The following is a 24,831-nucleotide window of genomic DNA, read 5'->3' as shown; positions in this document are numbered from 1 at the left end:
TGGGTGGCTGAGGGGAGCAGTGTCCCCATAGCCTTGGAGGGGACTGATAACCAGTGTTCTCACAGCCTTGAGACGGAGTCCAATGAACTGTTCCCATAATATGAAGTGAGCTCCCATGCACAGAATTATGTTATATTATATAGTTTCTGGCATCTTGCTGGCTTCGTTCCCCTCTAGTACTTAAACAGGTAGGGACTCCCTGTTGGGGATGATGAGAGACACACATCGGGACAGGTGCCACGCTGGGGAGCAGGGGCCATGACAAGAGACGTGCAGATAGACACGCAGCTTGCGGCGTGTGTGGCTTGTCCATCAATGAATAAAAGCCTGCCACACATCCCAATGGCTCTGAATATTTTTCCATCTGCACAAATACCATGAACCTGCTTGGCCTTGAACAGTGGCAACACAACTTTTATATTGTATAATTTTATTTGTTCAAGGCAATTATATTTTGTATATACATTTTAAATTTTTTCATTCAGAACATCAATTACAATATCATTAATTTAAATTATTTTTAAATATAAAAATGGAGCCCTGGCTGGTGTGGCTTTAATATCCGAATAAACACTACTCAAACCACTGTCCCACAAAATGCAGAAGTCTGTGCCCTCCCAATGTTTTGAACCTCCCTTGGGAAGGACTCCTGTTCTTATCACCGATTCCCCTCTTCTCCAGCTCACGGTGCTTTCTTTATTTTCCTCAGAGTTCATCCTTGGACCGGTTCCCCGTCTTTTCATTTCTCCTCACTGCGAGTTGCGCAGGCCTATTCCCCCAGGCAGCCCAAACTCCAAATTCCTCACTTCTTACTTTCTTGGGCAGATCAGTTCTGCTCTCTACATCTTACACTCTCCTTCCCCTCTGCCCATTCCCCGTGCCTTCCAAACAGGACAGGGGGAGCAACGCAACCTTTATATTTTTTGTAGGACAAACAGGTCTTATACAATTGAAAAAAGAAAATGAGCCATAATTTTTTTCTGAAGAGGCTGTTTCCCACTACACAGAGAAAGATCATTCCTTGATCATGGACGGCTGCCTCTCCTCGGTGCCTCGGCGCATGCCGTGCCCTCTGCCTGGAGCACCGGTGCGCCACCCGACCCGCCTCACAGCCCACACTCGTCCCATACACCTTCACTGTCCCCTGCACCTGGTACACGTTTGCTGACTGAATAAATGGATTAATCATGTTCTCTCAACCCATCAGTACAAACAGCATTCATTTCTGGTAAAAAAAAATCTTCAGGAAAAATTGTGTAAAATTGACCCAGACCTAACCTCACAGCCTCATATTCTGAGCTGCCATTACGTTCAGTTTCTGCTTCTGCTGTTTTATTTCTAGAATTTGTATTGGCTCCTCTAAGTTGAAGGCTAGCCGAGATTGGAACATTTCCAGGATGGAGCATGTTGCTTGTCAGGACCCCAGCCACCTCCCTGTGATTTAGGAATAGGGACATGCTCCGGTCCAGCCCCGTGAGACTAAGGGGACATTTGTTGGGGGCCCTTTCTGGCATGTTGTCTTTGGTCAGCATTTGTGGGTTTTCATTTCTGCCTCTATAAGTGGAATATCTACAAGAGAGGCTATTAGCTAACAATACAGTTCTTCTGGCTTCTTAAAAATTCCTCTCTTGACTATTTGAAAAAGGACTGCTTCATCTCTATTTAACAATTCCTAAATCTCTATCACCAAACCAGACTAGGCTCGGAGCTCCACGGGCACCCATCCCACCGGCCCCTGGAAAGCTCCGCGTGGATGTCCCGCAGGCCCACGGAGCTCGTCGAGGCAGCCTTCTGCTGTCTCTCGTGGACTGTAGCTAACGGACCGGCTTACAAGGAGACTCTAGGTCCTGAGGCAGGGACTGCATCCCAGATTTTTCTGTGTCTTCCCCAGCATCTGGCACAAAAATTCACACTCCGTCGATTGCAATTAGTCGGGAGGTTGAGTTTGGGCGTCCTTACTCAGACCAGTTATAGGTCTGTTTCAGCAAAGCCTGCGAGCAGATGTTGAGGTTGAACAGCTTCGGTGACTGGGAAGGCAATGTTTTGGATTTTTTTAAGCTAAGTCAATATATGAAAGATAAATTTAATTCCTCAAGTTCCCTATTGCTTTCCGACATGATGCGATTTATTACAATTCCCACCCCCAAGGAGCAGAGAGGAAGAGCACAGCAAAGTCCTTGCTCTCAAGCTTAGGAAGGTCAGATGCACCCAAAGGCTGAAAGCCGGGTGAGTTCTGGAGCTCCCTTAGCGCACCGCCACTCCCTGCTCTTCCTGGGTCAGAGAAAAGGTAATTAGCATCTCGAAGCGCTTGTTGAAAGTTGGTTGCTTAACATAGGTCTACATCTCTGTTATGGGCTGAATTGTATGCCCCCCCCCAAGTTCTCATGCTGAAGTCCTAACCCCCAGTACCTCAGAATGTGACCATGTGTGGAGATAAGACCTTAAAGAATGATGAAGGTGAAATGAAGTCCTGTGGGTGGTCCTTAATCCTATATTCCTGGAGTCCTTACAAGAAGAGATTAGGACACAGACACACACAGAGGAAAGACCAGGTGAAACACTGGGGGAAGATGGCTGGCGTCGGCAAGGGGCCTTGAAAGAAACCAACCCTGCAGAACCTTTGATCTCAGACTTCTAAAAGACCTCCAGAACTGTGAGAACATAAATGCCTGTTGTTTAAGCCACCTAGTCCATGGTACTTTGTATGGCAGCCTAAGTGACCTAATACAGTTCTTTTCAGTTCCCCTACCAGCCAGAAAATAAGTCCATTAGCTCCATTTTATGGATAAGGGAACTGAGGCATAAAGCAGTGACTTTCCCAATCCTGCAGCGCGTAAGTGACTGGGTAGGGAAGGGGGCCCGGCTTGCTCAACATAGAGAGACTTCGGCAACCAGGATCCTTCGTTCTAGGGCTCAGGGCCATTTGGAGATTCGCAGAAATGTGGTGTGCTCCTGCTGAGCTCGCCTCTCTCCCCCACCTTTGTGGGTTCTCTCGACCTCTTCCTCTCTCTCAGCGCCCCTAGGCTCCCCAGGCATCGTCAGTGACTCCCAGTGCAATTAGCTCCTGGGTTTCATTCAAATCGTTAGGAAATATTTGAATGCCCGTATGTAAATGCTCTTCCTTGAGACCCTTGTACTTTACAGCCTATCTCACCCCAACACCCCCAACTAGAGTTAGTGGAGGTGTGGGGGTCCCTTCACTACTTTCCCATCCAGAAAGCTAGGCAGGGGCAGGACAATTGCCCAAGCAGAGCACTGTACCAGTCTGACTTCACAGTGGTTCCTGTGCATCATTTTATTTAGCTCTCACAACAAAACTAGGAACTAAGCATTATTTTCTACTTTTAAGAATACACACACACACACACACACACACACACACACACACAAAAGCCCTGGCTGGCATGGCTCAGTGGATTGAGGCTCAGTGTGAGAACCAAAGGGTTCTCCCAAAAGAACCAAAGGTTTTTAATTATTTATTTATTTATTTTTAGAGAAAGGGAAAGGGAGAAAGAGAGGGAGAGAAACATCGGCCGGTTGCCTCTTGCACCACCCAGACCAAGGACCAAATGTTCAACCCAGGGATGTGGCCTGAGCGGGAATAGAACCAGCAACCTTTCATTTTGTGGGCTAATGCCCAACAAACTAAGCCACACTGATCAGGGCAATGAAGATGTTTTAATACATAATATTAATATATTCATCTTTATACCAGTGCAGTCATAAAATAAAATTTAAGAAGAAACCCTTCGGTAGGAAGGGGCCCGAGAAAGTCATAATGCTACACCACTTGTATCGGTAAGAATACTTTCTGCCACAAACGTCAGGCAGCCGGTTCTCAGTGGCTCTCAGTGGCTATGCTTCATTCCCTGTACAGGAGGAAGTTTGGCAGGAGGGAGGCCTCCAGGGCCGGCAAAGACAGAGTCCCCTTCCCACTCTCCCCTCTGCCGTCCTGGCAGCTGGCTTCCTCCTCAGCTGTGAGCACAACAGCTACAACCTTCCAGGACACCTCCAGACTTGACAACGTGCCCAAGCAGAAGACGCCCTGTCTCTTCCAGTGGCTCTCCCATAGAAGTGAGAACACCTCTCCCACAGCGCCCCCAACAAATGTCCCGTCAGTCTCACTGGGCAGGAGCAGAGCATGTCCCCATTCCTGAACCAATTACTGGCAAGAAGGTTGGAATTAATACAAGGGACTCAGACTAACCCTCTCGGGTGGAAGAGGGGTTAGGGAGGCAAGCATAACGCCTTTTCTAGAAGTCGTCCTCTGAGAGGGAGGAACTGAAGCCAACAGCACGGTTGAGCTCACCCAGGGAGAGCGTTCAGACAGCACAGCTCAGAGAACACAGGGGCTTCAGCGTCAACTTCCACTGAGGGCAAAGAAGCAGAGATGGAACCAGTTACGGTTCCTGCTACAGAGAGGCTTCCTGGTGGGAGAGACACACCATTAACCAGTTACAAATGGGCTGGAGCGCCAGCTGGGGTCAGCGCAGGGCCTGTAAGGGCAGACTGGGTGGGAGGCTCAGTTGCACATTAATAACTATGTGACTGGGCAGGTTACATAAGGTCTCTGCCTCAGTTTCCTCTCTGTAAAGTATCCTACACACAGTAAGCATCAAATAATTGAAGCTATTATTGCTTTATTATCAACCACATCATTATCATATTTAGGTGGTGGAAGCCACTAGAAGGGAATTATCAGGCCAGTGTGCTGGTCAGATTTGTGCCTTGGTTAGGCGGCTTGGGCAGGTGGGGGCTGCCCCTGCTCTGGGTCTACTCTTCCTAGGTCACCATGAGCCATACACTGAGTTTCCCTCTGGCTGCCCCCAGCAGACCCCTCCACACCAGACGGCATCTCTATAAAATCTCTGTTGGTTTTAGCTGCAATCCTGTGCTTCCAAATCAGAATGAATTACTGTCCCTCCTTTCACCCCTGTCTGCTTGCATCGTTGCCACTCAAGGAAATTAATCAGGTTTATTAAGTGTGACCTCTCTTTTGTGAGCCCTGCTCCCAGTCTGCAGATCTGTACCTGTCTGCTGCTCTCCTAGCTTGGTTCCAGTCACAGAGGCCTCAGCCTCCTTCGGGGCTGTCGTGGGGGCAGGGACAGGCAGCTGGGTGGCCACATCTTTTATTGTTTACAGAGCCCAATGCACCAGGCTGGATAGGACAAAGGCAGAATTCTCTGTTATAGTGAGTACAGGCCCTTTGTTGCCAAGGCTGTGGAAAAAAAATAGGAAAAGAAAGGATAAATGTTGCATCCAAATATGCTAATAATTAACACTTAGCGCCATGGATATAAAAAGCACTTAATACTAAATCACTGTGATCATAATAGCTATTCTTCATTCAGCCTTATTCCATATGGCATCGCTGCTCGGTAGTTAAGTATGTGGGGGCCAGAGCCTGCTGCCTGGGTCCAATCTGGCTCTGCTGCTTACCAGGTCTGGGACTTTGAGCCAGTTACTTGAGTTACTCAGACTCCTCCTGTCTCAGCTTTGCATCTAAAACACAAAGTACACAACTCATAGATTGATATGAGCTCATACTATGCTTATAAGGCATTTAAACATGGCCTCCACATAGTAAACACTCAATAAATATCATATTTTTATATACCAGTTTAGGGCTTTGTATACAATGATCAGCAAATTTAGCCCTCAACACAAATTTGTGGCATAGACATTATTATTATCGTTATTTATCGGTTGAGGAAATCAAGACTCAGAGAGGTTAAGTAACTTTGTCAAGGTCACTCAGCAAGAAAGTAGCAGAACCCAATTCTGTCTGACTCTAAAACTCACACACTTTCCATTGCATCAGGTCACTGTCTCCATGAGCTCCTGGCAAGAGGTCCCACATCAGCTGTGATGGCACATGTTGGTGGCACATTGTTGGTGACTGTTTCACAGATTCCTCCTCCCATTAGTCACAACTGGAACAGACTAGGTATGTTCAGAATGAAGGACAGAAGAATGCTGTATTTAAGGCAGCTTAATCAATGATTTCTCTCCTCTCCAGCCCGGCTTTATGCCAAGGCCCCAACCTGCTCTAGAATGTGCAAAGCCCAGTTCTCAAGTGGAAGGCCAGCTAAGGAGGAGCACAAGCATGGCCCAGCGCCAGTGAGGACACACTCAGGTTCTACTGGCAGAGTGAAGCCATAGGGCAAAATCTGGCCAAGGGGCACCAGGCCTCCCAGGAAAGATCTTGTACCTTACTTGTTTTTTTAGAGGTTTTATTTCTTTATTTTTAGAGAAAGGGGGAGGGAAGGAGAAAGAGTGGGAGAGAAACATCAATGTGCGGTTGCCTCTCATGTGTCCCCTACTGGGGACCTGGCCTTCAAACCAGGCATGTGCCCTGACTGGGAAACAAACCAGCAACCCCTTGGTTCACAGTCCAGCACCCAATCCCCTGAGCCACACCAGCTGCAGCAGACCTTGTACCTTAAAGTCTTTGGATATCACTAAGGAAATAAAGTGAAGCTTTATGGCCCAAAGCTCTGCCTGCCAGAGAACTTGAAATTCTTGAGGGACGTCTGCGTTTTGTTTTTTAAAAGGAGAAAGATGTGTGCGATCTGAAGAGAAACCAGAGTGCATTTTGTTTTTAAATGTAAAGGGTCCCAGACTCTGAGTTATGATACCTCCTGTGGAACAGCCATGGGGTTGCCAGAACAGCGAGTGCCCATCAGGGCTCTGACCACTGCCCAGTCCTTCAGGCCTCTGCCTATATCTCCACATAACCGGAGTCAGCCCTGTGCTCATACTGCTACATATCCAACTCACAGTTAATACTCAAAAGCAGCTCAGTTTCTAAACAACAACCTCAGCAAAACTAAAACTCAGCCCTACAATATCTTGTGGAACAGAGGTGGCTGGCTACATCATTCACTACAAACATTCGCAGAGACCTAACTTTGGGCGAGGCATCGTGCTCAGTGTGACCCTTGTCTCAGCCCCTGCTCATCCCCCCACTCCTCGCCTGTCCCTCTAGTTCATGGCTAGCTCCGGATGGCTCCTCCCTTGTGCTTCTCCCATATCCAGATGTTCATTTGCAATCAGATAAGAGCTGGCTGGGCTCATCCTGGACTCTAGGAAACACAGCCCCAGCTCCTCAATGAGGACACAGTCTAGTGTCGGGATGAGAGCCTATTAGGGGCCCCCTGGAGGTCCCCAGGTTATGTCCACACCTAGTTCAAGGTGGCAGAGCTCACTCATGTGTTGACAGGCACATCGCTGCTATGTGGACCCTGTCCCCCCCCACCCCACCCCTATCACAGGCCTTCTTCCTCACTCCCTCCCACCCACACTTGCCTCTTGCCTCCTAGTCACAGCCCCAGGACTCACAAATGAAGACCAGAGCAGGAGGGAAATGACTGGGCTGCAAATTCCATAAAAATAAAATGCTCTATAGTGAGATAAACATGAATTTGAATTTCACTGTGTTACTTAACAGCTGTGCAACTTGGGGTGGTCACTTAACCTCTCTGATCTCATTTTTCTCATCTCTGAAAGAAGAATAATCTACACTATTAGGGTTTCTGCAAGGATTAGAAACAATATAAATAGGTGTGTTTTACCCAGTGGCACTCAGTAAATGGTAGCTATTATGTAACACAGGTAGGTCTCTATATTCATTTAAAGTTTATATATTTTCTCTCCCTAAATTCTAACAACCACCAGGCTACCGGGTCAGCCCAACAATGACGTTGCTCTGAAGGGCTTGGCTGGGTTTAAACTAAGGTCTCCTGCAGCGTCTAGACCTTAGTCTGGTGCAGACATGGGGGTTTTGGTCATTCTGTCCATGGTTGGATGACCACCCCTCTCAATTTGCCTGAGATTTTCCCAGTTTTAGTGTTGAGAGTTCCACATCCTGGCTATATGAAAGTTCAGTCTTGGGAAAACTGGGATGGTTGGTCACCCTACCAAGGCAGTTGGCCGGGAGCAGATGGAGAAGAAGCTGGGTTTCTATAACCCTTCCCAGCTTACTGGATGGAGAGGCCAGACTGGGCACCCACTGGGCCCCTCCTAGGTTCCCAAACAAGGCCTGGTTAAACTAAGGCCAAGGGTGACACCTAGAGGTCATGTAAAGAACTGCAAATCTGGTAGTTACCCAACTGGTCCTGAAGACTTAATTTAGTTGGTTAATTTATATATTTATTGAGCTCTCAGCACGTGCCAACCCTCCTGTTAGGCACTGGTAATAAGTCTTGGGGGTGGGGGTGGGGTGTCTTGGAAGGCATCCTCAAGCAAGTTAAATTTATGCTGAGACCTACTGATTGAGGTGTCAAGACAGGAGGGAACAGCAAAAACAAAAGCTCTGAGTGGAAAGGAGGATGAAACTGTCAAGAAACTAATCACAGTAAGAAGGAATTGGATAGTGGCAACCTGGAAAAAAATAAAGCTGGAAATACTGCCAAAGCCTAACCAGCCACAGGAAATGTGTTTTGCCTTTACCACAAGCTGGTCTGCTCCCATGTTCTGTGGAGTGTACTATTGCTTAATAAATCTTCTCTCTGTCTTTCTGTTACTGCACAGAGATCCAAGGGGGAGGGCCATATTTGGGCCACCCAGGGAAGCCAAAAACTGCTACAGAACAACAGGGGCCCCTCCCAAGGACAGTACACTAATATCTACTGGGCTCTTCTGTCCACAGCCAATTGGAAAGACATCAATGCCAGAGATTTATGAAAAGGAAACGAAATGTTTATTTAGTGCTGTTCAGGCCTAACGCCTCCATTAAAATATCAAAGTCCTTTAGGGTATACACCTACACACACACACACACACACACACACACACACACACACACACGCAGAGTTCTCCCTTCTCCCACTGTCCCAACTGCTGGCACCATAAATCAGGAAAAGAGCACACATCCCTTTTTCAGGCCACTGGCACCATCAGCTGTATCACCGTCCAGGCAGGATCTCGAGTTAATCCAAAGTACTGCAGTACCCTCTCATGGTCCACTGGCAAGAGTTCTTTGTACCAAGTTCCAGGCAAAGTCTCTCCTGCTTCCCAGGCCACGTGGCCAAAGGGGGCACCCCAAAGCCGCATGGGCCTCTTCTACCAAAGCTGCAGGGGTCTGCACTCTACCAAAAGCATGTGTCTTTCTTCACCTGGCTACAGGGATCTCCATTCTGGCAAAGCTGCATGGTTTTCCCTTTCACCTGGGAAAGAGGGTCTGCACTCTGTCAAAACCACATGGCTCCCTCTTTCACCTCGCCAAAAGGGGGTCCTCACTCTGCCTAAAACCGCTCGGCTCTCCCTCAATGGCTGCCATGTCTGGCTTTTAAATCCCTGTGCCAATCTTCCTCTGTACCCCTATTTCTGACTCCTCCCACGATCAGTTACACCTGCCAGTATTTCTGTATTATTACAAGTTTACTGGGCTGCCATCATGAGTCTGGGCAGGTATGGCCTCATGTCCTGGAGCCAATCTTCTCCAAGCTCCCACGCAGGTGCTGTAACTTGGGGGACCTGCCCCCGGTTACATCTTGGGGGAAGTGACTTCATCCCCCTGGCTCCAAGCCTGGCCACAGCCATTTAACATATCCCAGTGACCTGCCAGAGGGTATAGGTATGTTAAATGACCAGGCCATGGATTAGCTGCAAGGCTGTGGCTGTACAAAACAGCCCTGAGTGTTCCTGCTCCATGTGTCCCTTCCCCCAACTCACACTTGTGGGGCAAGGGGTGAGGACATCTTATATGTCTCTCCAATATTCCTATACTCTTTGAATTCTGGACACCATTCCAAATCTTTTTTTTGCCCCCTCACCTTGGCTGCACCCTGTATCATTTCTGCTATAAACTCTCTGTGTGTTCGGTTGAATTCTTTGTCCACAATCACCAAGAACCTCGTTACCTGTGCCCACCTGCAACACTTGCTCTCGTCCACCAGCCTTTGGCGAGCTGCACCCTCATCTGGAATACTTCACTCCACTCCCATCTCCAACAGTAAAAGCACCCCTCACCTTGTCGATGCTTACTCAAACTTCTGGTCTCAGTTTAAAAAGCCCCTTCCCCAAGGAATCCTCCAGCCAATGGTAGAAACCACAGCCTCCTGATTGGCCTCCTGATTGGCTTCCCCATTCCGCCCTGGCCGCCTGTCAGCCTGTTATTTCTGACATGGCAGCCAGAAGGGTTCAGGAGAATTGTGGAGTCCGACCAGGTCACCCCTGAGCTCAAAACCCATCCATGGCTTCCTTGCTCACTCAGAGTTGTTCAAGAGAAAACCATAGGACCAAGATGTCGTCACTTGTGCTAAAAGCTCGTGATACTAAACCTAGATTGAATACCTGATCTAACTGTAGTTTCAGCTTCTCTCAGTAACATAATCTTAATCAATCAGTATGGAATTTTCTGGTCAAGCACCAGTAAGTCAATCTGTCACAAGGGCCCTCTCCATCCCGAATTGCCCCCCTCCATCCCCCCCACACACACACACAGAAAAAAAAAAGAGGCAATCTGCATGATAAAAACCCTTCCCCTTTTTCTTTGCCCAAAGAAAATATATGGGCCCCCAAACAATCCTTTCTTTTGTGTTGTTAATAGTTCCCTTGCCTCACTCTCCTTCCTCCAAAAACCTTCCATTTTGTACAACTCTCAGAGTGGTCCTTCTAGTTGCTGAATGAGTTGGTGCCCAATTCAATTCATAAATCGCTAACAAAGACAATTAGATCTTCAAAATAAATTTTATTTCGTTAAATTTTATTTAACAATGCCCAAACCGTAACATCCTACAAAATTTGCCTTATTGCCACCCCTCTCCCCACCCTTCCCCCCACCCCTCCCATCTTCTTCCAGCTGCAATTGGTCGTCTCATCCACCACCCGCCCCAGTCCTGCCTCAGGGCCGGCACACTTGTTCCTCCTGCTCCCTCGGGAATTAACTCAGAAGTCACCTTGAAATCTGACATTCCTTACAACGTGGACAAACCATGAAGGCATTATTCTAAGGGGAATAAGCCAGCTGCAAAAAAATACCGCATGATTCTCCATACATGAGGTACCTGGAGTGGTGAACATCACAGAGACAGAAAGTGGAACAGTGGTTGCCAGGGGCTGGGGGCGTGGGGGGGGGGGAGCGGGCGCAGAGTCTCCATTTGGTAGGTACAGAATTTCAGCTGGGGATGATGAATTCAGTGAATGGATGATGAAAGGATAAACCAGTGCCATTTGCTATGGTGGTGCCATTTGCCTAGCAGGCCTGTGACCTTGGTGAACATGACCGCCATTTTACTCTTTGGAGCTAGTCCCCAGGACTGGAAAGGACTGGAAGCAAGAACAGAACTAACTGCTCCTGCAGCCACAGGCGGAAGATAACACCCCTGTTACAACCCCCGGACAGCTCAGGGGCTACACAACAGCAACCCCCAACTCTTTTTTAATCCTATTAGTGATATGGGAAGCTTTGAAGAACCTTTGTTTACCCAAACCCCAAGCACCCCAGGAAGAAAGATAGGGCCCTTTGGGAAAGCAAACAGCAGGATATTCACAAGGGTTAGGACTAGCACCCTCACGGTTAGAACTAATTTCTGCATTTAGCCTTTGTACTCTGCTTCTGCCATGTAGCTAGAACTAACTTCCACATTCCACTTCTGTATCTCGCTTGGCTACGTAGACAGGAAGACCCCGTAGACTATATAAACCCCAAGAATCCTTTGTTCAGGGCTCAGAACTTGGAGACTGACTCCTCTGGGACCATGCACGTTAGTAAACCTCGTACTCCAGCATCCCTCAGTGTCTGGTTGCTCCACTTTCCTGTAACATTAGGATCCAATAAAAGCTCAAAGCCCCTACAGCTCAATGCTGGTGCATCTCTCCACACCATGCTCCTCTCCTTTCTTGGCGAGTGAATACAAACTTTCTTCTCTGCACTTTCTTCTCTATGTGAATTCTTTCACAGCCCGGGTCACTGGCCACCCTAACAGATGGCCACGCTGGTTGCACACCGCTACACATGTACTTAATACCCCTGAAATGTAAACTTCAAAATGGTTAACATGGTAAATATTGTTATGTATATTTTACCACCACCACACACACACAAAAAGTCTCCAGAATTTTTAAGCTAAACATGAAATCGCTTACACAAAAAAACTACTTGTTGGGAAGAATTTGTGCTCCTCCCCTATTGGGGCTGACTCCCTTTGTTCAGAGGTTAGGGTATGAGAGTCGACGCCTGGCACGGCGTGAAGACAGCTATTGTGATTTCCGGAGGCTGGGGGAGGGAGGCTCAGTGCCCAGGGGTGTGATCCAGCAGAGGTTCTGGGAAGGAGCAGCCCGGGGTCCCGCTCTGCCCTTTCCGCTGAGACAGCCTTTGGCGGAACTCGGAGTGTAGCTGCATTCGCTCCGCCCCCTCTTGGCCTCACCTACTCCGCCCTGCACTAGCTCCGCCTGGTTCTCTCTCTCCAGGTCGGGGTGGTGAGGCAGAGAGAACCACCAGCGCCCAAATGATCCGTGTGTGATTTCTCCCTGGAAAACTGCTAGGAATGCGCTCTGCGGACAAAACTGGACTCCACCGGTTTGGGACAGAGAATCCTGGAGTCCCGAATAACAGGTGAGCGTGCTCAAGGAGGGACAGTCCAGGGTCACCAGCCAGAACGCCATGGCCGCGCTGACCCGCCGCCTGTGCCATATCGCTTTCCACGTGCCCATGGGGCAGCCTCTTGCCCAGGATCTGCAGCGCTTCTTCAGCTTCCAGCCCTTGGCTGTGCGGGAGGCAAACGGCTGGCGGCAACTGGCCCTGCGCAGCGGGGACGCAGTCTTTTTGGTGAATGAGGGCGCGGGGACCCAGGAGCCGCTGTACAGCCTGAACCCGTGTCACGCTGTGCCCAGCGCCACCAACCTGTGCTTTGAGGTGGCAGACGCGGCAGTAGCTGCGCAGGCGCTGGAGGTGCAGGGCTGCAGAACGCTGGTGCCCCCAGTTAGCATACGGGATGAGCACGGTGCCGCCACCTACACTGTAATCAGCTCGCCGGTGGGCAACCTCAGCCTAACACTGCTGGAGCACGCCCACTACGACGGACCTTTCCTGCCTGGCTTCCGGCCCCTGTCCTACAAAACTGGCCCGGGCTGGATCAGCCACGTGGACCACCTGACCCTGGCCTGCACTCGCGGCAGCTCTCCCACACTGATGCGCTGGTTCCATGACTGTCTAGGCTTTTGCCACCTGCCACTGAGCCCAGATGAAGATCCCAACGTGGGCCTTGAGGTGACAGCAGGGTCTGGACTAGGGGGGCTGAGGCTCACTGCCCTGCAGACCTCACCATGCAGTACTGTCCCCACCATCTTGCTGGCCGAGTCCCTGCCAGGGGCCACCAGGGGCCAGGACCAAGTGGAACGGTTCCTGGCTCACCACAGAGGGCCAGGCCTGCAGCACGTGGGGCTGTACACACCGAACATCGTGGAAGCCACTGAAAAGGTGACCTTAGCTGGGGGCCAGTTCCTGACTCCTCCTAAGGCCTACTACCAGCGGCCAGGCAAGGAAAGTCAGATCCTAGCTGCAGGGCATGAGCCAAGCCAGCTGGCCCAGCAGGGAATCCTGCTAGATGGCGATAAAGGCAAATTTCTGCTTCAGATCTTTACCAAGTCACTCTTTGCAGAGGACACCTTCTTCCTGGAGCTGATTCACAGGCAGGGGGCCACAGGCTTTGGCCAGGGCAATATCCAGGCCCTGTGGCAGTCAGTCCTTGAAGGAGCAAGCCCCCAGGAGCAAGCCTGACAGAGGACACTGGCAGCTGTCCAGCACAGGACCTGGTGGAATAAAAAATCACCTAGAGGCCCAGAGTGAAAGACTCTGTCCCTAGGGGCCAGGTGCGGCCTCCACCTCATCAGTACCTAGCGGACACTGAATCTCTCACTGGAGTCCAAAGAGGATAGTCGATTTTTAACTATAGAATGTTTCTTACATAGTGTATATCTAATACATGTGGAAGATATAATAAAGGAGTATAACTCCTTTAGGAAGTAGAACATGACCAATACTTCTGAAGACTTTTGTGCCCTTCTCTGATCCCATTTTCCTACACCCTCTCCCAATTTTAGGATCATTAACCCCTTGCTTTTCTGTGTTTCACTACATATGTAATCTATCCCTAAATGAATGATTTACGTGAGGTAGAAATTTAAGACGAAACAACTCTTCCCCAGTGCTTTCTTCCTCTGTAAGGAGCAGCCACAGTAGTGGGGAGGGCCAGGTCAGGGCTGAGCCAAAGCACCGGTGCTGGGGTGATGCTGCTCGGCTGCTGCTGCTGCTCCAGAACTGACCCAGGGCCTGGAGTGTGGGGGTGGGGTGTCAGCCACCAGCAGGTGCTCCCTGCTGCTGCTTTCTCCCTTTCCTGTGGGCCCAGGGAGCTCTGATGACTCTGGACAGTACACTCCCCTCTACCTGCCCCGGAGCTGGCCAGGAGCTCAGCCAGTAGAAGTCGGGACCAAGTAGGACCTGACCACTTTCCCGGACCCTGAGGTAAGGGCACTAGGGAGAGGATGGAAAGTCTCCAAAACAACTACAGCCCTGGCTGGTGTAGCTCAGTGGATTGAGCACGGGCCTGCGAACTACAGGACTGCGGTTCAATTCCCAGTCAGGACACATGCCTGGGAATATGCCAGTTCCCGGAAGGGGACGCAAGAGAGGCAACTATACACTGATATTTCTCTCCCTCTCTCCTTCCTTTCCCCTCTAAAGATGAATAAATAAGTACTTTATTAAACAGGATTCTCAAGGGGTATGGGGCTTCCAGAGGTATCACTGGGCCACACCAGTGAGTCCAGGTGCATCAGTGGGGATTCTGGGCCGGAAGAAACTATCCAGGACTTGCTGGCCTGGGCTGGGCTTCTTCCGCCTGGACAGAGTAGACACCTGGGATCTTTTGGAACTCTGTTTAGAAGCCAAAAAAGGCACTGAGAGGACAGCAGAGAATACTGTCCTTGTACCCCTACCCCCACTCCACTGATCTAACTCAGACTCTCTTGAATGTAGAAAAGCTTCTGACCTATCTCCAGAATCTGCCTCTTTGGTCAACTCCCGAATAGGCAGTCCGAGGTAATCTTCCTCCAATATAAATCTGAGTCGTTTCTCCGCCTGTAACGCTTCGGTGGCCTGGTGTCCATGACCCTGCTGACTGCTTCAGCCAAACCAAATGCTCGGAGTTCCTCACACACTGCACTGTGCCCACCGTGACTCCCACTACCCGTGGGCCTGGAAGAACATCCTTGTGCTGATTCCCTTCCCAAACCCAGATTACCAGCTGCTTGTTTCAAGCAGCCTTTCTCTGATCCTTGCCTCTTACACAGAACCGAGAGCTCTCCACCTGTCTCACAAAATCTAGTACGAATATTTCACACACCTGACACTACTGTCTCCATCATTGCTCTGGTCCCCTCCCCATCTGGACCCCAGACTAACTATAAGTTCTCTAGGTCAGGAACTATTCCCTTCCCCCTAGTGAAACCTGGAGTGGGTAATGTCACCCAAATGTGTACCGCTTAACTCACTGGATTCAGGCTGAGGGAGAGAGATGGCTGGGTGAGGACCCAGGGACTCACCTTGTAGTTCCCTGGCTGTCGGCCCTCATATACACGGAACACCTGGCCAAGAAGAGAGGCAGAAAGTGCAAGGCTGGCATCTTCCCCCAAAGAGCCAGAACCTTGTGTTCTGTCCTCAACTTCATGCCCCAGTACTTTTAAATATATGCTTTTCTTTTTTCCTGTTTACATAGTAATAGGTTCACATAGAACATGTATGAAACACAACAAAAGACCACAAAGACAATGCCTTTTTCATGGCGGTGGAGACAGCAGCAGTATGAAACTCTTCCCGGGTCAGCCAGCGAACGCCAGGTGGTGTGACTGTCACTGGGGCCTGCCCTTCCAGGGCCAGACCATATACTTGATAGGTCAGCTTGATGTGCGAGAAGGTGTGGACCACCTGGGGGAGGACGATGGGTCTGAAGCAGGCCTATGGATGTGGCTGAAAAAGTCATCGTTATTGGCCCCTCAAGGCTCACTCACCTGCCCAAGGTGACGCAGGCGGGTGGCAGGGAGAGGCCCCACCCAACTCTGCAGTTCCTGCAGCAGAGCTTTGCGCTGCTGCCGCCCCGAGGGCTCCGCAGTTACAGACGGGAACTCCCACAGTCCTGCCAGCAGACCTGAGACAAAGGGCGGCAGGTATGGCTTAGGCCTTAGCTGTTGACACCTCCATTTATCCCCTTTTGCTCACGCCACTGCCCTCTACTCCCGGGACCTAGGTACCTGAATTGGGCCTCTGCACCAGCAGAATTCGGGCACCCCCAGGGGCCCCGGGCTGCTCCAGAACACAGGTGGCAGAGTATTCCTCCCTGGGGGGCCTGCGGCTGGCCTTTCTGGGAAAGTTGACCACTCCCAGGGTCTGGTCCCAGGGCTCGGCAGGAGGTATGCACAGCTGGCACTGTCCGGTGTTGGGAGCTGGGGACAGAGCCCCAAGCCTCACTCAGGCAAGGTAGGCTTAGGTGAGAGCAGGCCTCTGCCAAGCTCTGTAGAATCTTACTCAGGGTGTAGGATGAACTGAAATGAGGCCTCCATGGGTAGCTCCTTGACAGTGCAGGGATGGGCCGGGACTGGGGCAGGCACTTACCACACTCCTCCACGTCAGGACTGCCTGGCAGGCTCTGTGAGGCTAAAAGCTGTTCCCGCTCCACCTGAGAGGCGTAGAGTAAGATGTCGTGGGGCAGGAGTCACTCCTAGGATAAGACCGCCCCTTCCCCGATGGCTTACCCTCTGGTGTGCCCGGCACAGGCTCTGCACAGGGCACTGGCTGCAGAGTGGGTGCTGTGGGGTGCACACCGTGGCCCCCAATTCCATGGCTGCTTGGTTAAAGTCTCCCGGCCGGGCTGGATCTACCAGTTGCTGGGCTAGGCTCCTACCAGAAGGGAACATTTCTGTGAGCCAAGGAACCTGTGATGGCATCCTTCCCAATATCCTGCATTACCCCAACATCCTACCAGAGCTGCTGGGAGACAAGGGTGCTGCTGGGGTCAGCACCAATGACTCGGACACGGCATAGCACCCGCAACACATTCCCATCCACCACACCGGTCACCTGGCAGAGGAGGCTAGGAGTCAGCCTGGCCTGGGAGGAAAGTGGGCACACACAAAATGGGAGTGGGCTGTGGGCTCACCTGGCCAAAGGCAATGGAAGCAATGGCTCCAGCTGTGTACCGCCCCACACCGGGCAGGAGCCGCTGCAAGGTCTCTGCTGTACGTGGCACATGGCCCCTGAGCTCCTTTACCACCTGATTGGGGCAGGAAAGCTCAAGGTTAGGAGACACCTGAGGCCCCGGGGATCCCAGCCTCCTTGTTACCCCTTTACCTTCCGGGCTCCCTCCTGCAGCCTCCGGCCTCGAGAGTAGTACCCCAGGCCAGCCCAGAGCTGGTTCACCTCCTGTGGGTGGCGTCAAAGGTCAGAGAGATCAGTGATCAGTCCTCTTTCGTCCCCATTCCCCTCTCACCTCCCCGCCTTAGGGTGAGTCTCACCTCCAGTGAAGCACTGGCCAGATCCTGCAGTGTTGGCCACTTCTGTAGCCACAAGGTAGGCAAAAATAAATGAGGTCAAGGGTGAGGGAGGCAGAAGAAGCCTTCTTTACCCCTACCCCAAAGGACAGGCTCTCATCTGGGATTTAGCCCATGACCCTCCCCTTCCTTCCCTGAAGTCACCTGCATCCATCTGGTATAATAGTCGATCACCGTGGCAACCTGGGTCTGCTGCAGCATGACCTCTGAGACCCACACTGGGGGAGAGGGGTTGGCAATGAGGGCACTGCTGTCCTGCCTGCTCCTAGCCCATAGCTCCTGACCCCAGACCTGAGGGCGTCCAGGCAAAGCAGCTCTGCTCTCAGGAGATGTACTCACCAGCATATGCTCGCCTGTCCAGGTCCTCCTCACCTTCTGCCTGCCAATGCAATCCCAGATGGGGAATTATTGTGGAAGGGGCTGGGCATGGGCCTCCCACCCCCCTGTCACTGTCACTGTCCCTTGTCTGCCTACCCATCTTCTCCAGGGCAGGTCCCGCTTCTCTCGGTCATACCAGCTCAGCAGGTTCTCCCGGAAGACTGTGACCTCAACTGGATCTCTGAATAGATGGTCCAGGCAGACAGAGGCCTGCAATACCACCTCCTCCTGCCGCCTGGCCAGGCCTGTCAGGGCCCCAGGAAATTCAGGAGTTGTCCCTGCACAGACTGTGCACCCAGGACCTGGGCACTGCAGCCTGGCTTCGGTCTGATCCCAATTAGGGCTCCCCCTACTCCCAACCCATTGATTAAGCCTTGGGCCTGGAGTCAGACCATAATTCTCTAGCTGTGTATTGCCTTAGCCAAATTTTTAGCCTTAATTTTCCCAGAGTGGTACTGCTGGCTCCTTTGCCTCTCTGGGTCTTAATGAAAATCTAACAGTTTCAGCCAAGCTTAACACACCTGTGCAGGGCTTTCCCATGTAAAAAATACTTTCAGGCTGATAAACTCATTTGATCCCATGAAAGCCACATGAGGAAGAAAATGCAGACTACTGCTCCATGCCGCTGGTGAGAAAGCAGCCATTCAGAGCAATCATCCCAAAGTCACAAAGCAAAGTCAGAATCAGATCCGTAATTAGTCCCTTAATGCCTTATTTACACACACACACACACCATACTCCCTTCCTAGCCTGAATCTGCCCCCTTTCATGGTCAATGAAACCAGCCCCAAGTTTTTTACTAGCTCCGAGCTCCTCACCATCAGGGACAGAGGGCTTGGCCTGGCTGCTGCTGAGGGCATGTTTCTTCCTTCTCTCCTGGCTGGATGCCTGCTTCCTGCAATGACTTCCCATAGCTGCTCGCAGCTTCTTCATGATGGCCTAGAACACAAAGGCCCAGCCCAAGTAGTCAGTCAAAATGAGGCTGAGTCTTGGGGCCCTGCAGGGGGTGGAGTAAATTGAGGCTTGTAGAGATTAAGCAACCTGTCCATTCAAACCCCCAAAATTAGCTTCCAGAGCCTACACTCTTATACTCTGCTATACTGCAGTCCCTGCTGAGCCTCTGCAAACTCTCAAACTTTTGACTTTATTACCTCATTTTCATCAAAAGAGTTTGTTTCCTTTTTGAGAAAAGAAAATGAATGTACAAGCTTACCTCCATCTGCACACTCCTTCTGTGAAAAACGGTCCCTCCTCCTAAATGGAGCTCAAGGTCCTGCTCCTCCAATCCCCTCCACAAGACCACTCTCCTCCCCTTCATAGCCAGACTTCCTTCACCAAACTCACTTCCATAATTCTATTCCACAATCCAATCTCTACAGAGTAAAGCGATCTTTTAAGACATGATCATGTCACTTTCTTACTTAAAACTTTCAGTAGCTTCCCATTAGTTCATTCAACAAATATTTATGCAGTGCCTGTGTGTCAAGGAGCGTTAGATACTTGAACACTTCACTAAATCAAGCATCAAGAATTCCTGCCCTCACGGTGTTTACGAGTATATTCTAATGGAGGCAGACAGTAAGTAATATACATAAGTAAGTTATATAGGATGTTAGGTGATAGACACTAGCATAAAAAGTAGAGCAGGTAAAGGGGATAAGAAATGGGTAGGGGATAGAAAGTTGCAATTTTAAAGAATGTGGTCATGGTGGGCCTTATTAAAGTGATATTTGACCAATGACTTGAAGCAGTTACAGAAGTTAGCCATGCGGACCCCTGTGGGAAAGGCATACTGAGGAGCTAGCGTAAAGGCCCCAAGGAGGGTGCCTGGTGTGTTTGCGGAATAAGGAAGCCAGTGTGGTTAGAACTGAGTTAGGGGATGAGGACTAGAAAATAAAAGCAGAGAAATGATGTAAAGAAGGTGGGGGGCACAGCATCACAAAGTACCTTGTAGGCCACTGGAAGACTTTGGATGTCACACCCATTGCTCTCAGAAGCCAATCCTCTTAATAGACATAGTCTTGCAGGCTCTAAGGCTCCATCTGCCTCATCTGCTAGGTCACTATGCTCCAGCCATGTTTGCTTGAAATAGATGCTTCAATCTGCCAAGTGTTTGCCCACCTTGAGGCCTCACCCAGTCCATGTCCTCTGCTGGGACAGCTCTTCTATGCTTTACCAACATCTACTCATTCTTCAGGCTTTTTTTTTTTTCTTCAGGTCTTGACTTAAATGCCCCAATCAAGTCCCCTGAGTCCTGCCCTCTTGTGTGCATTTCCACTGTTGCTCTAACACCAATTGCAATTTGACATTTATTTCTGATTCTCTGATCTACGTTGCTTCCCCAACTTGACTGTAAAACTCCATGAGAGCAAATACTGGGTCTCTTTTGTGACTATTGTGTCTCCTGAGTTAAGCACAGCGCCAAGTCAATTGAATACAACAAATATTTGTCAAATAAGGGGGATGGCAGGGGGCGGTTCCTTATTTTTAGAATGGGATAAATCCAAATAATTCTGAATGATGCTGAAAAGGACTGAGTAGAGAGAAAGGATGAATAATAACTAGGAACAGTGAATAACCAAGAAGAAGGGGTTGAGAGTCTTTGGTAGGAACTGGAGCTCTTGGGAAAGGGCTGGTCTTTGGTAGGGACATCGACTTCCCGGGGGTAAGGAATCATGGCCAATCATCCTCGAGGTCAACTTCCCTCCAAATTGAGCATTTACACTTTAACCCCAAACTATTGGGAGCATTTACAATTTAACCCCTCCCAATAGTCTCCATTGCTGGAGCCTTAATTCAAGACTTTATTATCATCACTTGCCTGGATTATTTCAAAAGCTTCCCTGCTAGTGGACTGCTCTAACCCCTCTGCAGCCTCGGCTCTCGTCCACCTCCTCGCCTCTTTCACTTCCTGGAACACAGTGAGCCCCAACCTTCCAGGGAATTTGCCCTCTCCTAGAATATTCATCTCTCCCCTACATTCCCCGGTCTTTGCCTAACTCCTACGCGTGATTTAAGCTTAGCTGCGGCAGCGCCACTTCCTCTAGAACACCCACCTCTACCCGGGAGCTGTGTGCCTGAAGACAGCCTAAATCTCAAGCCCTCGTTGCCTTTAGCCTGCAATTACCTCCCGTGCAACGGTTTCAGGGGGCGTGGCTCCGGCCTATCCTGCAACGAGGTGGACCGCGATAGCCAATAGGCTCCCAGAATGCTACGAACCTACTTCTCCGCGCCGGCCCGGGAGGTCTGAACCGAACTCCGGCCCTCCAGCGACTTCCGGAGGCCAGGGTCCGCGCCCACCCCCGAACGAGTTAATCGCGCCAAGAGACAAAGCGGAAGTCCCGCGTACCCACAGATTATTAAGGAGAGGGACGCGCGGTGTCATGGCCGCCAACAGCGGCGCAGCCTCAGGTCCAGCGGTCTCTGATGGTGAGTGGCTCTTCAAAGGCCGTCATAAAAATCTGTGCGCTCGGGGAGAGGGGAAGGCCTCGGGCTTATAGTTCTAGAAACCGACCTCAAGTTTCAGAGAACTTACTTCTTCCGTCTCAACCAGACACGTGGAGACTACAAGTCCCGGTGTGCACCGCGGCTCTGGTTACCAAAGCCGGGAGCATTGGGAGCGCGTCAGGGTGGATGGGGTCATGTCGGGAGATGTAGTTTAGAGCTCATTGTTCTGTTAAGTGGGGCAGATTGGGCATTGTGGTCCAAAGGAAATGGGACGTATTGGAAGCCCGGGTGTGGGGCATTATTTATCAGGCTCTGGGGCATACAAACTACTGCCACTTGTGGCTGCTAGGCACCATGGGAACGGTACTGTGGAGCCTGATGAGCAGTTAAAAGGGCTGAATTCTTTGAGCCATAACAAACGGTCCCTGCAGGACATGGGAAAAACAAAGCTCACAGGTTATCTAGTCTAAACTTCGTCTTCCACAGATAGTGACACTGAGGGAAATTTTTCCCAAAACCTCACATAAACCACTGGGAAGACGCAGGCTTTCTGTCCCCAAATTCAGGGCACCGTTCACGCCAAGGCTGGTGTGTAGAGCATACCGGTAACAAAGGCTTGAGGGGAGAGCTGCTCTTTCTTGCCGTCATGGAAAATATTCCCAAACCATGGCCTAGCTTGGTATCTTTTACCGCTGCCCTTGCCCGAGCATTAATATTCATGGTTCTGTCCTCCTTACCCCCAGGTGATGTCAGCAAAAGCTCAAAATCTGGAGATGAGCTAGTAATTCAGGTTCCCGTGGTTGATGTGCAGAGTGACAACTTTAAGGAGATGTGGCCATCCCTTCTGTTGGCCATAAAGACAGCTAGCTTCGTGGCTGTGGACACGGTGAGGGTTTGGGATTGGAGAGGGCAGGTGCTTGTGAAAGTGCTGGTGCTGGGGACCTGACTCAACTCTCCCTTCACCCACCCGTAGGAACTGAGTGGGCTGGGGGACAGGAAGAGTTTGCTGAATCAGTAAGTATAAGCCATGACCTCTTGGGTTCCAGCCTTGACGAGGGGAATAGGGGGATAGACCTTAATCCTTGAATGGAGGTCACATCCTGGGTGGTTTGGGTCCTTCTTGAGACTAACTTCTAGCCACAGCCACCCCCAAACCCAACTCCAAGGTGCATCGAGGAACGTTACAAGGCCGTGTGTCACGCTGCCAGGACCCGTTCTATCCTCTCCCTGGGCCTTGCCTGCTTCAAGCAGCAGCCAGACAAGGTACGCGGTTGATTTCACCTCCTTCCAAGGTTTGTGGCTGCGGGGAGGAGGAGGGTTGAGATCCTGGGAAACATCGTGTGTGAGGTTATGACGTAGCAGACCCTCCTCCTCCCCCAGGGCGAACATTCGTACCTGACCCAGGTGTTCAACCTTACCCTGCTGTGCATGGAAGAGTACGTCATAGAACCAAAGTCTGTGCAGTTCCTGGTACAGCATGGCTTCAACTTCAATCGGCAGTATGCCCAGGGTATCCTGTACCACAAGGGCAATGACAAGGTAGGCCTCCAGCCTGGAGACTGACCCTTTAGTGACTTCATTTTCTTCCTACCCTAGGCTGGATGCACGGGGAGGATCTGCTTCTTATGGCAAATGGGGAATCACTAGTGACAGGGCTAGAGAAACAAGACTAATATGTGGGTGAATAGCATTGAGTTAGGAGGGAGGGAGTGCTTTCCAGGTAGGGGAGTTCGGAATTAAGTATGGGACTCTGTCCTTCCCCACGACCCCTTTCTTTTCCATCCAGGGTGATGAGAGCCAGAGCCAGTCAGTGAGGACTCTGTTTCTGGAGCTAATCAGGGCCCGCCGGCCCCTGGTACTGCACAATGGTCTCATAGACTTGGTGTTCCTGTACCAGAACTTCTATGCACACCTACCCGAGAGCCTGGGTACCTTCACTGCTGACCTGTGTGAAATGTTCCCAGCTGGCATTTATGACACCAAATATGCTGCTGAGTTTCACGCCCGCTTTGTGGCCTCCTACCTAGAATATGCCTTCAGGAAATGGTGAGGGACTTGCTGAGGGAAAGGGATGGGGCCGGTATAAACCTGTTTCATTCATTTAAGATATTTATTGGGTGGTTACCATGTGCCAGGCACTGTTTTAGGTGCTGAGGATTCAGCAGTGAGCAAAACAGAAACCCCTGTTCTCATGGAATTTATATGCTAGTGGGCCAATACCTTCTTGCGCTGTTACAGTGAGCGGGACAATGGGAAACAGCGGGCAGCTGGCAGCCCACACCTAGTCCTGGAGTTCTGCAACTATCCCTCTAGCATGAGGGCTCACATAGACTACCGCTGTTGTATGCCCCCTGCGATCCACCATCCTCATTCCACCAGCGTCTGTGATAAGTTCTCGGTGAGAGCACCCACCCATTTCCTGAGGGAGGGTGGGTGGGTTCCAGGTTTTGATACCTGGAACCCCTCTCTAATCCTTCTTCCTACCTCTAGGCCTATGGCTGGTGCCCCCTGGGATCACAGTGTCCTCAGTCCCACGATATTGACCTTATCATTGATACTGATGAAGCTGCCATGGAGGACAAGCGGCGACGGCGACGACGTAAGGAAAAACGGCGGAGGGCTTTGTTGGGCCTGCCTGGGAAACAGACCTCTGGGGAAACTGAGGATGGCCCTCCCACAAAGCAGGTCTGTGGGGAAGGCCTCAAGGCTGAGAAAATTGAGCAGGAGGTGGCTGAGGATGAGACTAACAACCAGCCTGGCTCTCAGCAAGCTCACAAAAATGACCTAGAGGTGGAACTTGAAGCAACAAGGCCTGAAACAGCTGATGTGGCTACCTTAGAAGCACCAGGGAGTCTAGTCACTCCTGACCCAGTGCCTGCGGATGGATTGCATCGGGCTGGGTTTGATGCCTTTATGACGGGTTACATAATGGCCTATATGGCAATGAGTCAAGGACCTCAGCCCTGTAGTTCTGGACCCTGGCTACCTGACTGCCACAACAAGGTATACCTGAGTGGCAAACCTGTACCCCTCACAGTGGCCAAGAGCCAGTTCTCCCGTTCCTCCAAAGCCCACAAGCAGAAGATGAAACTAGCTTGGGGCAGCAACTGACCTAACTTCCACTGCACTCAGAGCCAAAGAAGAGAAAGCTAAGGGTAGAACAGAGGGCTCTGGGTCCCTCTGGCCTGTGAATGTCCTCCTCCCAACTACTACAGAGTTGAGCAGGGGAGTTCCCGACACAGATACTACTACATTGCTCCTGGACCTTCTTGATACCGGAGGCTCAGGAACAATGGTACAAGTGAGAAAGCTGACCAGCACCTGTAACACCAACTTTATTTTTAAATCTGAAAGTGTCTTGGGATAGTTTTACCAAAAAAATCAGCAGAAACAAGTTATGAAAATATTTGACCGGCTTCATCTTTGGTTATTTTGTATTGCGGCTCTATAAGAACAGAC

At 50.6% G+C, this 24,831-nt stretch overlaps 3 protein-coding genes across 13 annotated transcripts; 2 read left to right on the top strand and 1 right to left on the bottom strand.

Annotated features, from left to right (window-relative positions):
- Positions 1-12,337: 12,337 nt before the first annotated feature.
- Positions 12,338-14,692, top strand: HPDL (4-hydroxyphenylpyruvate dioxygenase like). The gene has a single exon (XM_037149752.2). It carries the CDS (start codon positions 12,608-12,610, stop codon positions 13,721-13,723), a length of 1,116 nt encoding a protein of 371 aa, XP_037005647.2. The 5' UTR covers positions 12,338-12,607; the 3' UTR covers positions 13,724-14,692.
- A 3-nt stretch (positions 14,693-14,695) lies between these two features.
- On the bottom strand, positions 14,696-21,366 carry MUTYH (mutY DNA glycosylase). Of its 11 annotated transcripts, none has more exons than XM_037149243.2 (16): positions 21,275-21,358; positions 18,744-18,864; positions 18,022-18,170; positions 17,887-17,926; positions 17,692-17,765; positions 17,512-17,553; positions 17,348-17,419; positions 17,157-17,270; positions 16,980-17,077; positions 16,753-16,897; positions 16,613-16,676; positions 16,252-16,443; positions 16,012-16,148; positions 15,776-15,928; positions 15,547-15,588; positions 14,696-14,878 (listed from the first exon to the last, which is right to left on the bottom strand). In XM_037149243.2, the coding sequence occupies exons 1-16, from the start codon at positions 21,308-21,310 to the stop codon at positions 14,747-14,749; spliced, it is 1,611 nt and encodes a 536-aa protein (XP_037005138.2). In that variant the 5' UTR covers positions 21,311-21,358; the 3' UTR covers positions 14,696-14,746. The 11 variants fall into 11 exon arrangements, with proteins under 11 accessions (XP_037005138.2, XP_037005136.2, XP_037005145.2 ...); XM_037149241.2 differs by lacking the exon at positions 21,275-21,358 and adding an exon at positions 19,139-19,852; XM_037149244.2 differs by having other exon boundaries at positions 14,790-14,878; positions 16,252-16,676; positions 21,279-21,366.
- On the top strand, positions 21,274-24,778 carry TOE1 (target of EGR1, exonuclease). Its single transcript, XM_037149251.2, has 8 exons — positions 21,274-21,354; positions 22,116-22,258; positions 22,346-22,386; positions 22,539-22,635; positions 22,753-22,911; positions 23,159-23,418; positions 23,611-23,770; positions 23,863-24,778. The coding sequence occupies exons 1-8, from the start codon at positions 21,309-21,311 to the stop codon at positions 24,481-24,483; spliced, it is 1,527 nt and encodes a 508-aa protein (XP_037005146.2). The 5' UTR covers positions 21,274-21,308; the 3' UTR covers positions 24,484-24,778.
- The last annotated feature ends 53 nt before the right edge of the window (positions 24,779-24,831 follow it).

This window comes from Artibeus jamaicensis, unplaced genomic scaffold (genome assembly GCF_021234435.1).
Source record: "Artibeus jamaicensis isolate MK-2021 breed Jamaican fruit bat unplaced genomic scaffold, CSHL_Jam_final scaffold_847, whole genome shotgun sequence".
NCBI classification, from domain to species: Eukaryota; Metazoa; Chordata; class Mammalia; order Chiroptera; family Phyllostomidae; genus Artibeus; species Artibeus jamaicensis.
Note: the sequence above shows the minus strand (reverse complement) of the source record. Positions and strands in the feature narration are given on the sequence as shown.